The sequence below is a fragment of the Tupaia chinensis genome, unplaced genomic scaffold, assembly GCF_000334495.1.
Source record: "Tupaia chinensis unplaced genomic scaffold, TupChi_1.0 Scaffold000610_1, whole genome shotgun sequence".
Lineage (NCBI taxonomy): Eukaryota > Metazoa > Chordata > Mammalia > Scandentia > Tupaiidae > Tupaia > Tupaia belangeri.
Window position 1 is genome coordinate 3,373,564 of NW_006160129.1, and position 16,289 is coordinate 3,389,852.

Here is a 16,289-nt window from a genome sequence, read left to right on the forward strand (position 1 = left end):
TTCCATACACCAGTTGTGATGACAGGCAAATCAAACAGGGAAGCCGTGGCACCCACCGGAGGCTCCTGCCTAATGAAATATTAGCATGTTATTAACATTAGTGGTGGCACTAATCTCTGGTTGATTGCAGCCACTCAGGCTAAATGAGCAGGAGGTTTATTTAAAAGAGAAAAGGTAGGAGACTATGGAAGAAGGGGGTGGGGAGAGGGTGCATTACACCTTGGGTCAGGAATAAAGAACAATCTCTTCAATCAGGCATAATTAACTCCAAGTCAATATGCAGATCTCATAATTCCCCCAACTAATTGCTTCTTTCCCAAGGTAGCAAAGGATCACGTCAGGGTCAGGGAAGTGTCCTTTGATGCTCTAGAGAACTTGAGCCTAGTGCCCCACCTACTCCCAAGGATGTCCTTCACTGGGACCTGGTACTCTTTGCACTGACACCTTAGAACTTGAAAGAGCTGGCAGAAAGGGAGGAAATGCCTGAGGCCAGCAGATGGTGTAAAGGTTAAGGTGCTGGATTTCCCTGTGGTTGACCATGGTTTGAGTCTCGGATCCGTTAGCTTGAAATTCACCTGGGCGTGTGTGCATGTATGCCCAAAATCCTGAGTGGAGAGGGGACTGTAGTGTGGCCATCCCTCCTGGGGGTGATTTCTTGTTTCTGTCTTTCTCTGTCTCTCTCTGTCTTGCCAGCAAGTGTACATGCTCTATGGGAAAAAAAAAATCCCCCCCCCCAAAAAAGAAAGGAGAAAATGCCTGTATCCAAGTGCATTATGGTACCCTTGGAAGTAGCCTTACCTTAGCAGGAGAGATGAAATTAAAACAAATAATTTAGGGAACATTTTAGGTGATATTTCCATAATGGGCTACTAGGAGCATGTGAAGATAACTTGGAAAGACCCAACTCTTCCATGAGAAACTCTAGGTAGAGTACTTGTATCCCAAAGCCTGCTGATTTCCCATGGGGAAGTATTCAGGAAGATTCACTGACAGAGAGAAATAGATTGTGTAGGTTGGAGACCTGGCCTTCAGAACAGCTCCAAAAATTTATGCCAGGAGGACTGGGAGAGCTAAATGCCATCTTACCTAGAGGAAAGCACTGGGAGAGACCAGACCCTGTGGAACTTACAGAGTAGGAAATAGGTGCCCCCCCCCAGTGTTGCTCCGCTGAGTGAAGAGCCATATTCCCAGGGTCTTATTTCAGAAAGACTGGAGATGGTCTCTCACTGAACATTACGGTGGGTGCAAACCCCACTCTTCAGTTCTATGGGCCAAGCCTGATATTTTTTTTCAACTTCAGCAGAGCCAGCACTCTTCTCCAGGTGAAGAAGACGAAGAGCCAGAGCATCACACATGGAATACAGTTTTAGTACCACAGCCTGATGGCCGCCTTCCTCTGAGTTTTGGTTGGGAGCCCAGGGCTGGTTGTCAGGGTGCCTCACTGTGCCCTAGTACCTTGCCAGTCCTCACAGTTGTAGGTGCTGGGCAATAGGCCCACACTGCCTTGGAAGAATGATCTGGGGAAGAACAACCTGGAATGGAATTGTGTAAAAGCTAGAGGGAAGCAATTCTGGAATTGATGGGACTAAACCGAAGCCAGCTCTGCTTGGGGCAGAACTCTTAAACAGAGGCCATTTTGGCCCTGCATTTTATCATCAACTCACTGCAAATTCCACAGTGCTGAATACTAATGTTTGACCTTGGAATTTCAACCTGAAACATAAACTAGACCCGCATGAAAGGAATGATGATGTATGTTCACAGGACAGAGAGGACCAGAGTAGGGGCACCTAGAGTGCCAGTTAGTAGTCGGAAAATCTTGTTGTCTCAAAGGAAGACAAAGGAGTTATGGTCAGGTCTCTTCTCCAAACAGAGTTTGGAAAAGGTGTTTATGGGAAGGGAAGAGTATTTCTTCACTAGGAATGGAATGCCCCTTGTTTACCTGGGTGACTTCTCGATGTGCTTGAAAACTGTCATCAAGTCACCATGAGACGTTGTCCCTCTGTGACCCGGTTGCATGCAATGCATCTTCTATCATAGCATTCCTCTCTCTGGCAGACAACTGACTTCCTTGTCTCTTACCCTTGTCTGACAGTACTTTGAGAGCAGGGCCCTGGCTGAGTAGGGTATGACCCTCAGTGTCTAGCATAATACCAGGCACCCAAGAGGCACTTGGATGTGATAGTGACCTGGCTGTGACATTTGGTGTAGTGCTTCCTGCTCATTTAGCTGGTTTATTAAATATTTGTTGACTGATTGAGCTATACGAAAGAAAGATACACAGACACATTGGACTAGAAGGAAATGAGAGAGGAAGTGAACACAGAAATATAGTAGGAGTGGGTGTAATGGGGCAGAAAGTGCGCCTACGTAGAGTCCCTGCAGCTGGATGTGAGCCAGGAGCCCAAGCTCCTATCACCACTGACTCAGGGCTGGGTGGGCAGGTCACTGGCCTTGGCTGCTGTGCCTCTTCTCTCCCGTCACTCACCAGTTGCTCTTCCAGGTGTGGCGGACATGCGGGTCGTGAATGCCGTGCTTGTCCGCCTGCTCATCCAGGAAGTCAAACATGTACTTGATGGCCAGAGGCAGCGCAGAGCCGCGGTGGGCCGTGCTAAAGATGGTCTCGAAGAGGTCGTCCACAAACTTCTGCAGCGTGCCCTGGGGAAGTGGACACGTTCAGACACAGCTCGACCCACAGAGCTCTGAGAATAGTTTTTAAATCTCACAACGTGCAGCCTGCCCTGCTTGGGTGCAACGGGATAAGTTTGTGTAGTAAACCTTTTTTCCTCCTTTTATCTGTCTCTAACAGCTTTGGATTTCCCCTGCACGTGGAAAATAGATGTAACACCGATGACTGGACCTAAGCGAGCCTTCCTCTGCCTACAACATGGTTTGGTTTAACACCCTCTGGCGGTGTTATTTTAGCACTTTTCATGAATGCTAATGAACGCTCCTCGGTCAGAACAGACAAACACAATCTGCTGGTTTTGTTTGGGCATTATTCATACTGCCTAATGAGCAGTTACTCATTTGGCTCTGCAGAGAGCAGAGCTGAGCCCAGTCTCAGGAGGGAAAGAACACAACTGCAAGCAAGAACTGTCCCCAGAACCAGGATTAGAAATGGTGCCTGGAAAGTCACTGGGTTAGCCCCACCTGCCATCAGCTGAGATTGTGCATGCTGCCCAGAGCAGAAGACATTCTTTCACAAGGTGGGAAGAAGGCATGTCTCTGTTTGAGAAAGGTAGAGAGAAGGGGCAGAAACACCACCACAGACTGAATGCCAATGCAGATGGGTTGGTGGAGGTGCCTGGCGCACTCGGCTGAGAAGGACTCTGAGGTCCTGTACTGATAAAGAGTCTTAGGGCTGATTAGCAGTAACCAGCTGTGAGATCCTAGAGTGGGTGCTAGCACCAGCAATAGGCATTTGTGTGTTCTGGCATTTCGGTGGGCAGGTCCCTGCACCTGTTCTCAAGTCCCATACCTTGGTGGCTAGCAGTCGTGTCAAGTAGATTTCAGACACCATCTTGCTGCCCCGATCCCCCTCCTTCTGGTCCCCGTGCTCGTGGTTCTTCACCAAGTGCCACAGCTTGACTCCACTCTCCAGGTCGGGGGTGATCATGGGTGTCCGTGAGCGGAGGCTGTCGGGGCTGCCCGTGTACCGGATCATGTTTTCTGTCAATGCAAGGGCCACCCCCCCGTGTGTGTGAGGCCACACAGCCATAAGCCTGTTAACCCACAACACAGCCCGTGCGCCAGCAGAGGCTTGCTGCCTGATCCTGCAATTTGGCGCTGTCACCTTCCCTTGGTCTGAACATTTCCCCAAACTGGGATGCCCTTCCCACCACCTCCAGGAAGCTGTCTGACTAGTTCCACTCACTCAGGGCTCTCCCCTTCTCATGTACTTTGCAGCCCATCAACCCTTAATTATTCAATTTGTAAAAATATAAGCTGGTGCTTTTTTTTTTTTTTTTTTACACTTTTCCTTGTAAGACTTCTCATGTCATGTCTCAGGATGTGTTCTGTGTAGCCAATTAAGTACACATTTAAGACCAGGTAGCCTGTCTCCCTTAATAAGTGTTGACCAGCTGAGTAATTGCCTGCTAACCTGCTCCCCTTTATGCACACCTCGACACCTCCTGCTCTGGTCTGGGCCACTTCTTCCCATTTATTTGCTGAAACTCCCGGCAGTACTTGTGAGATGTGGTGAAACGAGTTATTGTGCAGGCAAAGAAGAGAATGGTCCTACTGTGTGCAGGCACTGTTGCATGTATTTATGGGGTCATCAGGAAAGTCATGATGCACTTTTACACAGAAAAATATCTCATGACTTTCCTGATGACCTAATTCCCGTCACTCACCAGTTGCTCTTCCAGGTGTGGCGGACATGCGGGTCGTGAATGCCGTGCTTGTCCGCCTGCTCATCCAGGAAGTCAAACATGTACTTGATGGCCAGAGGCAGCGCAGAGCCGCGGTGGGCCGTGCTAAAGATGGTCTCGAAGAGGTCGTCCACAAACTTCTGCAGCGTGCCCTGGGGAAGTGGACACGTTCAGACACAGCTCGACCCACAGAGCTCTGAGAATAGTTTTTAAATCTCACAACGTGCAGCCTGCCCTGCTTGGGTGCAACGGGATAAGTTTGTGTAGTAAACCTTTTTTCCTCCTTTTATCTGTCTCTAACAGCTTTGGATTTCCCCTGCACGTGGAAAATAGATGTAACACCGATGACTGGACCTAAGCGAGCCTTCCTCTGCCTACAACATGGTTTGGTTTAACACCCTCTGGCGGTGTTATTTTAGCACTTTTCATGAATGCTAATGAACGCTCCTCGGTCAGAACAGACAAACACAATCTGCTGGTTTTGTTTGGGCATTATTCATACTGCCTAATGAGCAGTTACTCATTTGGCTCTGCAGAGAGCAGAGCTGAGCCCAGTCTCAGGAGGGAAAGAACACAACTGCAAGCAAGAACTGTCCCCAGAACCAGGATTAGAAATGGTGCCTGGAAAGTCACTGGGTTAGCCCCACCTGCCATCAGCTGAGATTGTGCATGCTGCCCAGAGCAGAAGACATTCTTTCACAAGGTGGGAAGAAGGCATGTCTCTGTTTGAGAAAGGTAGAGAGAAGGGGCAGAAACACCACCACAGACTGAATGCCAATGCAGATGGGTTGGTGGAGGTGCCTGGCGCACTCGGCTGAGAAGGACTCTGAGGTCCTGTACTGATAAAGAGTCTTAGGGCTGATTAGCAGTAACCAGCTGTGAGATCCTAGAGTGGGTGCTAGCACCAGCAATAGGCATTTGTGTGTTCTGGCATTTCGGTGGGCAGGTCCCTGCACCTGTTCTCAAGTCCCATACCTTGGTGGCTAGCAGTCGTGTCAAGTAGATTTCAGACACCATCTTGCTGCCCCGATCCCCCTCCTTCTGGTCCCCGTGCTCGTGGTTCTTCACCAAGTGCCACAGCTTGACTCCACTCTCCAGGTCGGGGGTGATCATGGGTGTCCGTGAGCGGAGGCTGTCGGGGCTGCCCGTGTACCGGATCATGTTTTCTGTCAATGCAAGGGCCACCCCCCCGTGTGTGTGAGGCCACACAGCCATAAGCCTGTTAACCCACAACACAGCCCGTGCGCCAGCAGAGGCTTGCTGCCTGATCCTGCAATTTGGCGCTGTCACCTTCCCTTGGTCTGAACATTTCCCCAAACTGGGATGCCCTTCCCACCACCTCCAGGAAGCTGTCTGACTAGTTCCACTCACTCAGGGCTCTCCCCTTCTCATGTACTTTGCAGCCCATCAACCCTTAATTATTCAATTTGTAAAAATATAAGCTGGTGCTTTTTTTTTTTTTTTTTTTACATTTTTCCTTGTAAGACTTCTCATGTCATGTCTCAGGATGTGTTCTGTGTAGCCAATTAAGTACACATTTAAGACCAGGTAGCCTGTCTCCCTTAATAAGTGTTGACCAGCTGAGTAATTGCCTGCTAACCTGCTCCCCTTTATGCACACCTCGACACCTCCTGCTCTGGTCTGGGCCACTTCTTCCCATTTATTTGCTGAAACTCCCGGCAGTACTTGTGAGATGTGGTGAAACGAGTTATTGTGCAGGCAAAGAAGAGAATGGTCCTACTGTGTGCAGGCACTGTTGCATGTATTTATGGGGTCATCAGGAAAGTCATGATGCACTTTTACACAGAAAAATATCTCATGACTTTCCTGATGACCTAATATATATGATCTGGAATAATCTTATGAAGTTGAGAGTTTTTGAATCCCTGTTTACCAATAAGAAAACCAAGGCTCATAGTGGTCAGGTGACCAGCCCCCAAGCACACAGCTGGTGGCGGAATAGGTAGCCTTCAGGGCTCCTATCCCACATCAGCACACTTTCCCCTCCACCGCAGAGCCTTAGACCTGGGGCTGCCTTCGCTTCACTGCATAATGATTGTGTGACCTTTACAAGCCGTTTAGCCTCTGTGCATCTGAGTTATAATTTACTAATCTGCATAATAGGGGGAAATAATAATTATTTAATTCACTGGATTGTTATGAATATGATGTGAGATAATGACGATCACAAGAGGAAAAGCATCTTACAGCCTGTAAGACAGGAAGGTTAGATTTTCTTCTTGAGCTGATGGATGAAGGGTTTGCTTAAGCATCTGAATCACCCAGTGACCCAGGAGCCTCTCCCCCAGTCTGACTCTCCTGCCTGATGTCAGCTGGCCTGGCTTGCCCAATGCCCCTGCTCCCTGGCCCTGGGATCCACTGCCTTCCAGCCATGCTGTCAACTAACAGCCACTGCTCAGCCATCCTCATCTCCCAGGTCATTCGATGAAGCTTACCATATTTGCTGGCTGAGGTTCTGGAGACAGTGGAGTTGTTCACTGCGTTATAGGCTGTCACCTGCTTGGACACTAAAGCCACCACAGAACCATCTGGCACCTATGGGGAAAAGGCTTCTAAGGCCTGGGCACAGAAGCTCTGCCACCCATGGAAATAAGGACAAATCAGGATTAGTTGACCCTATGGAATAATCAGTGCCTTGTTGGAGAACTACAGGACTTTGGAGACCACCAGCTTTTCTTTGAAGAAAACAAGACACAGATCTGTAAATATTCTATTTTGTGCCTCACTGTTGGAGGAACTTATAGCATTCCCTATCTTAATACGCCTCTGGAAGATCCCTGGCCTTAGCTGCCCAGAGAAAATTCTGAAGAGGGACCCTCCCTCGGGGACTGCCCAGGCCCTGCAGGAAGCATGCATGTCGGCAACCTAGCTCCGAAGAGGCCAGAACTCCCTGGTGCCCTGGCTGAGTGGCAGCTGTTTCCCTGAGTCATTAAAGGAACATGGAGTGTTGGCGAGGAAGTGAATTGGGGCTTGTTGTCCAGCCTTGGATCAACCCTGTAATACAGGGCCTGAGACACTTAGGAATGTGGACTTCCAGTGGGCTGGCCCCAGCCCCCCTCCACACTCATCTCACCTGGTAATGGGCCAGCGTGTTCAGTCTCTTCCAGTCATTCTCAATCTTGGTGGTGATGTCTTCATCCTGTAGGATCATCCTCGCCCCGCTTCCTTGTCGCCACTCTGTGGAGAGGGTGGTGACATCTTAGAGAGGCCTTTTGACCCCTCAGTGGGGAAGCTGAGGACCCCTGTGTAGAGCCATTTTAAAAAGGCAAATATAGACAGTGCTAGCACAAGCCCTCATGACAGTGACATGCAGGAGCTCTCAGTGCAGAGGGGCCCTGAGTGCCAGCTAACAAGCCATGTGATAAAAATGGGGTTACATCACCTATCCTTCCCAGCCCGCCTGTTTGCCATGAATGGCCATGTCTGCAAGAAGTACACAGTCAGTTTTTGCTGAATGAATAAGGAACGAACAAAGCACTCAGGACATTCACGGAGGTGTCACCATTGCAGCACGACCTGTGTGCTTGGTTGTGATCTTGGAGCTGATGAAATCAAGGCTGTAGGGCCATCACTGTCACCCCTGTACCTGCTCTGGGTTGGGGGGGGACCTTGCACCCTAAAGCTGGCAGGTAGGTCACTCTTGGAAGGGTGACTGGTAAAAGTGTGTGGTCCCATTCTGATGTAAATAATATCAACTTTGTAATCTACCCAACACCCGGTTATTTCAATAGTATAGATACAATGCTTCCAGCCCCACATTCCCTCATGGGCCGAAACACCTACAACACACAGGCTCAGTGATGGATCCCACAGGGGGAAATGGGCGACTGTCTCTCAGCAACCCAGTCAACTCCCCAACACCCTACTCAGTACAAATCTCGTGGAAATGGAGATGTGCACATTCCAATCTTGAAATGAACACACGGGGAAACCCATGTGCACCACAGACACGTATCAACTCATGTGTGTGAACACATGTGCGTGCACACACACCCACACACAGCATTCTCATGGACACGCACCCACAAGGAACAATGGCCTCTTCAATTCAGATGTACCATGTGCTGCAGCAGGAAGCTGGCAGTCTGGTTTCTGGCAGTCACAGTCTTGCTCAGTGCCTCATCGATACTGCTACTTGTGAAATGTGTGAAGAGCACTGGGCTGGTTCAGAGTACGGGAAGCTGCTGGGACGAGGGGCCCAGCTGTCTCTGCTCAGCCCCCCAGGGTTTTCTCCTCTGGTCACAGAGACACATTTTTGGATTCCCTACCTTGTTTCCTTCCAGGCCATGGGTCCATGGTCAACCATGTCTGTAACAGAGAGCTCTCGTTCCCCCTGCATTATGTATCTGGTGTGGCCAGCCCTGCCTCCCTCATTGTACAGAAATAAAAAGACCCAGAAAGAAGGGAGCAGCTTGCCCTAAGGGACACTCCTGAATTCCAAGACCCTGGCCTCCAGACCCTAGAGCCTTCCTGCTGCCTGGCCTAGAGCTCAGCATTGTGCTGGGCAGTCAAAGGAATAAAAACATAAGGATGACATGCATATTCGCTGGAGCAGAGATGTCTCTGGGGGCTGCCCCTCATTTATTCCTGCCGATGACAGCTCAGCTGGAATTGCTGGTGGTGGTTAGGACCTTGAGCAGTTAGGGTAACAGGCCAAAGGCCCACGGAGGCACCTGGTCGCCAGCATTGCTTCATGTGTTGTTTTGTATCTTGTGTTTTTTGCTTTGTTTTAAAAATTTTATGTGTCCAGGGACCAGTAGTTGGAGTATTGTCTGTGTCACTGGACTCCCATGTAGTTGACTGCAGTTTGAGTCCCGGAACCGGTGGATTAAACTCATGCCAGGAGCATGTGCATGTGTGCCCAAGATCCCGAGAGGAGAATGGAGGAGAAGGAATTGCGGCATGGCCAGCCCCCCTGGGGAGTGATTTCTCACTTTCTGTCTCTCTGTTTCTCTCGGTCTTTCTGGCGAGCACATGTGCCCTATAGCAAAAACCTCTCAAAAAAAAAAAAAAAAAAGAAAGAAAAAGTTATAGTCGTGTTTCTGAGTGGCTGGGGTAAAGGAAGAGGAGTACCTCTGAGCTGGGAAAGCAGCTGATAGGTCTGCATTTGGCTCTGGTGAAGAGCAGGCTGGGGGGTGGATGGTGTCCAGAGGCTTGAGGCCTCAGGTCTCCCCTGCTTGTCTGGTAAATGACACTGGTTAAGTCAGTGACTACAAAGAGGGTGGGAGGCAGCAAAGGGACAGCTTCAGGGGATGCCACCAAGGGCAGTCAGCATTCCCATGTTGGGGTGAGGGGAGAAGAAAGACACTAAGTTCTGGACACTAAGCCACTGGCCAGGACCCAAGGGAGTCTCTTCCACTAAAGTAGCTGTGGGCTTGCTAGGACCAGACAAAGGGGCCAGCCATGGGCAGTCTTCTGGTTTAGCAGCTGCACTGTCACCTTTGGCTGATGGGGTTGTAGTACATCTCAGTGGGACCTGAGTGTGCCATATGTCCTAGACCACTGAGCAATGACGCCTGGTGACTGACTGTGGACCCCAGTGTAGGACTTCCATATTGCTCAACTCCCCTAAAATTGTGTAGTGCACAGCCTGTATGACTGCCCCCAATGCTGAGCATCAGTCTGCCTCCATGGCCCTGTCTGAAAAAGTAGAGCAGAGGATGGTGGTTCCTCCCTGGGGCACAGCTGAGGTGATGATTGTCCTTGAAACAGAACAACAGTGCTGCTAAACGTCTACCAGTAGGGCTGGCCCAGCACCTGGGACTTAAATACTTACGACATGAACGAATGACTGGTGAGTGAACAAATGAATGAAGAAGAACACCCAGTGAGTGACAGTGGCCTATTTTCCAGGCAGTAGAAAGAGAATCTGTGCTTGCATATTTGAGCCCCACAGCAGGCAGGTAGCTGGCTACAGTTAGAGGTGAACTCTGAGTGACTCTGCTCACAAAGGCTGATCCAAACTGAGAAACACAACCAGGCACTTCCCTTGCCAGGAGTGAGAACTCTGAAATTACTGTCACTCATTCTTCCAGTTTTACCACTGGGAAAATGAAAGGCACAGCTTGGGAAGACAGACCTAGAGGCCATCATCCTCAGGCCACGTTCATCCCACTGATCAGACGGACACGCACTGGGCTCCTCCCTTGGGTCAGGCACTGGCCTAAGTCACATGGACACAGAGGTAAGAGGGACCCTGCCCTCTGCTCCGTGGGCAAAGCAGATATGGACACGCGCTGGGCATTGCGGTATGGCACCCACCACCTGTGGCCACCCATGTGTTGGGGAGTGTAGGGGAAGGAGAATGATGATTGGTCTTGACTCCTGAGCTATGGCCAGACTGTGAGGCTAGCAAGGAGCTGCTTCCACTCAGCTTCATCCTTGGAGCTCTAGGAGTCCGTGTGGGCCACTAGAAATTTCCCTTTCTACAAAATCAAGTTGTGCTGACAGGGAGGCCATGCACTCACCACCCTGGCCAAAATTATGAGCTGTGACACTGTGCGGTGGGCAGCAGGAGGCCATCAGGAGCAGGCTAGGAGTGCCCTTGTCACTGGTTTATTGCCTGCTCACTGGTGCGAGGCCATAGCAGAGGCCTCTGGGGTGCCCCAGTTCTGTAGCCCCTCTGGCCCAGCCTCTGCTGAGGGGTACCAGTGTGTAACCAGGAGATAGCACTTATTGTCTTTTTGGCATTTATCTCAAAAAGTTAGGCACTGTCCCCCAAGTGCCATTATGAAGAGAGTGAACTGGCATCAAGGAGAACACCCAGCCTTGCTTTTAAATCTCTCGAACCTGTTATTTTTGCTACTTCTTACACAGAAAAAGTGCTGTGTGCTTTTCTCTGAAATATCAGAGGTAGGGGAAAAAGGAATTTTGTGTCATTCTGCACCTAGTCCTGATGAAAGATAGCCCGGAGGACCGGCAGCTGGCGCTGTCAGCCCCATCGCTGGGGCCTGCAGGAAAGCAACAGGAGCCACGAGTAGACCCCTGCAGCTCACCCCTGAGTTGGGGCACAACTAGAAGGCAGCCCACGTCTCCTGGCACAGAATAATGAAGCAGGCTGACCAGGAAGCCGACGCTTGTGTTTTTCTGCCAGCGTCCTACTTTAACCCTCTGGCCAGATCACTCTCCCATTCCTTCCTTTCCTGAAGCTTCTCACTTAGGCTGGCTCTTGCCTCTGTTTTCCCTGACTCCGATGGAATGGCTCAAAGTCAGAACAGAGGACATGCGCTTTGGCTTCTGGAATGCCCTCACGTTCTCTCATGGCCTTCTCCCAGCAGAGGTCCGAGACTCTGAGCCAGTTGAGTACAGCAGGGACCAGGAAAGGCCCAGGTCAAAGGTGAAGCAGCTGAGTTCTCCCTGTCCCAGGAGCCTCTGTGGTGTCAAATCACATGACGCATGAAATCTCATCTTTACCATGAAGTAAAGAACCCTAAGAGTAGGTGTGCTCAGTAGAGGGTGAAGCAGCCTGCCAGATTTGGATGTGAAGCAAGTACACTGGTCCCCGTCACAGTGTGTGTGTCTTGCTAAATCAGCCTCCAATTCTGGGTTCTGTTGCATGTTTAGCGTATGCTTAGTTTTAATAACAGTGACAAAAAACAAATAAAATTCGGATCTCCTGATCCTTATTCCAGCATTCCTTCTCACCAGTTAGGCTCCTGTCTTGCCTATAAAAATAGCACTAAAAATACCTCTTACCATGTCCACATCTTGGTCTGGATGAGGGAACCATATCAGCACCACCCAGAGCAATGTGATGGCTTGGCCAATGGTCAATGAGCCAAGGTGAATGCTGAGCCTCCTGGACACTTTGTGACTTCACTTAAGGCAAGGGAGAGACTGAAAAGTACCTCTGAGCCACCAACTGACATGCAGCACAGCTTGGTGACAGCCAAAATGAGTGACAGCTCACAACCCCCACCCCCTACAAGGACACCTACTGTCCCATCTGACAAGAGGCTCTTCTTGTAGCCACCATGGTGGATCCAGGTCTCAGAGCTTCGTTCCTCCTCAGTCAGCAAGTCACAGTTACCAGGAGCCACTGGTGTTCTAGGGATAGGAGGCAGAGGGCACCAGAACCGAATGAAGCCCTCGTTGAGCTTCCTGGTGATCAGGGATGATGGAGGCAGGACAGGGATGAGGGACTGTAAGGGGTTGGTCAGGAAAGGGCAGTCTGGGAAAACTGTGACGGACAAGCAGATGTGTGTGTGCCTGCCTGACAAGGGACACGAGAGCATGGCCCACTGGTGGCACTTACATTGCACTTCTGGGGATCTATAAGGATGAGTCCTTGTGGAAGAAAGCTTAAAGGAAAGGCAGGAGAAGCATAGAGGCCTGAATTCAGGAAGATGGAGAATGCCATGACCAAGGCCTACGTCCAGCTGTGGGTCACAGATATGGGGCAGACGAGAGCAGAGGGGTGTAGTAGAAAGACCAGGAGGCTGAGCACCTGCCCATAATGGCCACCTTTGTTCAAGGCCAACACAGCGAGGGCTGAGCAGGGGCAGTAGGGGAGGGGTGTCCATTTAAAAGATGTTCAGGAAATCAGGCCAGATAGGGCTTTGAGAATCTTGCAGAAGGTGAGCTAGGAGCCCCAGGGCAAGCCTCCAGGTTTGGGAGATGGTATAGTGAGAGCTGGGGCTTAGAGGAAGGAAGGGAAAGTGTGGAAAGAGATGCTGGTAGGGAGGACATGGCTGTCCTGGCTCCTGGAGCATTTTGTGGTCACCAATGTATGCCATACCAAGAGATAATCCCTCCCCAGGGTACGTAACACCTCACTAGTTCTGGTTCTTGAGGTGCATGTGTGTAGATGGGCACACGTATACACACACACACACACACACAGTGTATATGCACACATCTCATTCTGTCCCAGGTTGGGGACCTTCAGGCTGTGCAACGACCCCCACCCTCGTGCAGTCTTCCCACGGCCATCTCTGCACAGAGCCATCACAGGAGGCTTCAGGAAGGGGTGGTAAGAGGGACAAGGGAGGAAGAAGATACCCCAGGCTAGTCAGAGCTGCAAAGTCAACCTGCACAAGCCATAGGGGACCATGCCTGTCCTTGTAACCCAGGCATCTTTGCACCTAAAGGAACAAGGTGAGCAGGTTCTCACCTGCTCACCCCCCAAACCTGTGTGGGGCTGCCTCCACTCTAGAGGCCAGGCAGGAGGGTGGAGGTGGAGACATGGTTCCACTGCATTGCACACCGGTCAGCAGTGAGCCCTGAGATACCCCAATCCTAGGCCACACCACAGTGCAGGAGCAGGGACCAAGGAAGGGTTTCAAGAGGTCATGAGACCAGAGTTAGAAATTTGACCCCAGAATAGGAGGGGAGACCATCTAAAAATGTTTTGTTAAGAAAACAGAATATGGGGCCAGCAGGTGGCAGGTGGCATAGTGGCTGGATTCTCACATGGCCAACAGCAGTTCAAGTCCTGGACCAGGTGGCTATATCTATATCTATATCTATATCTATTTCACTTCCAAGTTAAGAAGAGAGTGTTAACTTAAAAGTGAAAGAAGAAGAAGATGATGACAGAATAATTTGTCCCAGGCACAGTAGTGCAGGTGGCAGTGTATCAAACTGCAGTGCTCGAAGCCACGAGGCCGACCATGAGTTCAGGTTTTCAGTGAACCTGTAATCATGTCTAGTGTGTTTTTCCAAGACCCAGACTAGCTGGAGGGCTGGAAGAAGCAGGTAGACGATGGTGTGATGAGACCTTGTCATGAATGTCTCCCTTAAATAAAAATATTTTTTAAAAACCTTAAGAAAAAGAAACAATTTACTGTGAGAGCACGTTCTCAAATATAAAGTGACTGACTTACAAAATGTGGTGCCCAAAACCAGAAATTCTGAAATCAGGAGTGTACCGTCTGCATTCAGGACACTAGGTCTTTGTAAACTGTGAAGTGCTCTAAGCGGGCTGGTTGTTTTTGTGAACTTTAAAGCACTCTAAACTGGCTAGTGGTCATGATTTGTGGATGTCTGGTAAAGGAAAGGCAGAGGGAGGCTTTGCCCTGCTACCTGCTTTGAGAGAGATGAGCTTGATCTCAATGGATATTCTTGAATACGGAACACAAGGCTCCAGTGTGGCTGTGGGTGGTGTGGTGGGTCACAGAAGAGTTAACAAGGCAGGGGGTGGCAGTGGGAAGGAGGAAAGGTGACCCTGGCATTCTTACGTGTGGCACCAAGAGAAAAATCACTCTCTGACCTCTCGAAGCAGCTCCTGCCCGGCAGCCCTGTGCCCTGCTCCAGGCCCCAAGGAAAAGGACAGACGCACTCACAATCCAATTTGTTACACTTCCACCTTCCAGAGAGAGAGGGAGGTGGAAGAAAAAAGAAAAAAAAATCCCATTATCTTTATCTGTCCTTCCCATCAGGTGCAGCGAAAAATGCAAACTGGGGAGACAGCTGCTCTGAACTCTTTATATTTCACTCAGAAGATAGTGTATCTTTTTATTGCATAGAGGAATTACTTATTTGAAAAAATATATCCTTTCAGGATGACTTGAACGGCAAGACAGAGAGAGGGTGGTGGAGTTCCGGGGTCTATTGATAGAGCATTTGCATTAAACCAGAGGAATCTCTGGAGGTCACGGACAGTAACAGAGAAAGAAGAAACAGAGCTCAGAGGAGACTGCTCATAAGCGACCGGGTGTTCCTCCCTGCTGTGTGACCTGGGCACAGGCATTGTGCCTCTCCGAACTGCAGGTTCTCTGTCTATGCAGGGCAATAGAATGGCACTAAGTATTTCTTCTGGGGCATGAAGGAGCAGACCAAACAAGCATCCCTTGACGCAAACAGAACAATGCCCTCCTCCAATGGCTATGCTAAGACAGAACTTTCTAGTCATGTTGGTACCGCCACGTGTGGCATGGAGCTTGCCACAAGGTGGGCTCTTATGCTAGGTTCATTGCAGAGTTTAGCAATACCTAGCCTGCCCAGATACCCATGGTGGGTATGACACATACACCTTGTGTGTTATACAGCCTCATATGCAGCAGAGGGGAGGCCACCTGGACACTGTGCTTTGAGAAGCCCTGCCCATCCCACTCCCTGTCCCAGTGATGTCATCCCTTCCCCAGATTCCAACAGGCTGCAGTGAAGAAAGGCCCTGAATTCTCCACTTTGCTTCCTGTGATGGTGACACCCTGCCAGGCTCCTGGGCTTGCGTGCATGGGCCCAGTGTGTTTGGCACACTCGTAAGGTTGGGTTTGAACCCCAGTCAGCCATGAGGGATCTGGCTACCTCTGCAGAGTGCTCAACTATGGGGCCAGCCCAAGACTCAGCATTTAAGTCAGTGTGGACTGAGAGGAAAGCAGACTACTTTCCATAGTGTCTGCCAAAGGCTTGCATAGAACAAAAGACTCACTGCCCCGAGTAAGGATTTCTGCCAGCAGATGGCATTTGAACTTGAGCTGCTACTTTGGCTCATCTCTGAGTCTCCAACTGCTAGTCTGCTGTGCAGATTTTGAACTTGCCAGCCTCCAGGATCATGTGGTCAGTCCTTAAAGTCTGTCTCTTTCTCTGTCTCTACCTCCATAGCTGCTGGCTCTGCTTCTCTGGAGGTCCCTGACCTCTGCAGTTGTCCTTAAAGCTTGGACGAGGCTAGTGAAGGGGTGGGGAAGTGGAGTGCTGGGAGGGGCCCTGTCTGGCCACAGTGAGGATCAAAGGCAGGAGCTGAAAACCAGCAATGAGGAGGCTAGGGGTAGATTTACTCCAGAGACAATGAAAGGGGAGCTTAAAATGTCAGCTTCCTGGGCCAGCAGGTGTTGTGGTGGTTAAGGCACTAGATCCTCCATGACAGACTCTGTGGTTTGAGTCCCAGACCTGGAGGCTTCAACAACATGTGTGCATTTGGGCACTTGTGCCTTCCTGCCCAAAATCCCGAAA

At 50.2% G+C, this 16,289-nt stretch overlaps 1 protein-coding gene across 1 annotated transcript in view; it reads right to left on the reverse strand.

The window, feature by feature from the left end:
• The window catches only part of LOC102467684 (plexin-A4), a gene marked incomplete at its 5' end in the record, with an annotated part of 128,583 nt that overhangs the window by 16,057 nt on the left and 96,237 nt on the right, over positions 1-16,289 (reverse strand). Inside the window, 4 exons of the mRNA XM_006158849.2 lie at positions 4,359-4,528; positions 5,352-5,542; positions 6,833-6,932; positions 7,471-7,574. Coding sequence (XP_006158911.1) covers positions 4,359-4,528; positions 5,352-5,542; positions 6,833-6,932; positions 7,471-7,574 — 565 coding nt within the window. The remainder of the gene's footprint in view (positions 1-4,358; positions 4,529-5,351; positions 5,543-6,832; positions 6,933-7,470; positions 7,575-16,289) is intronic.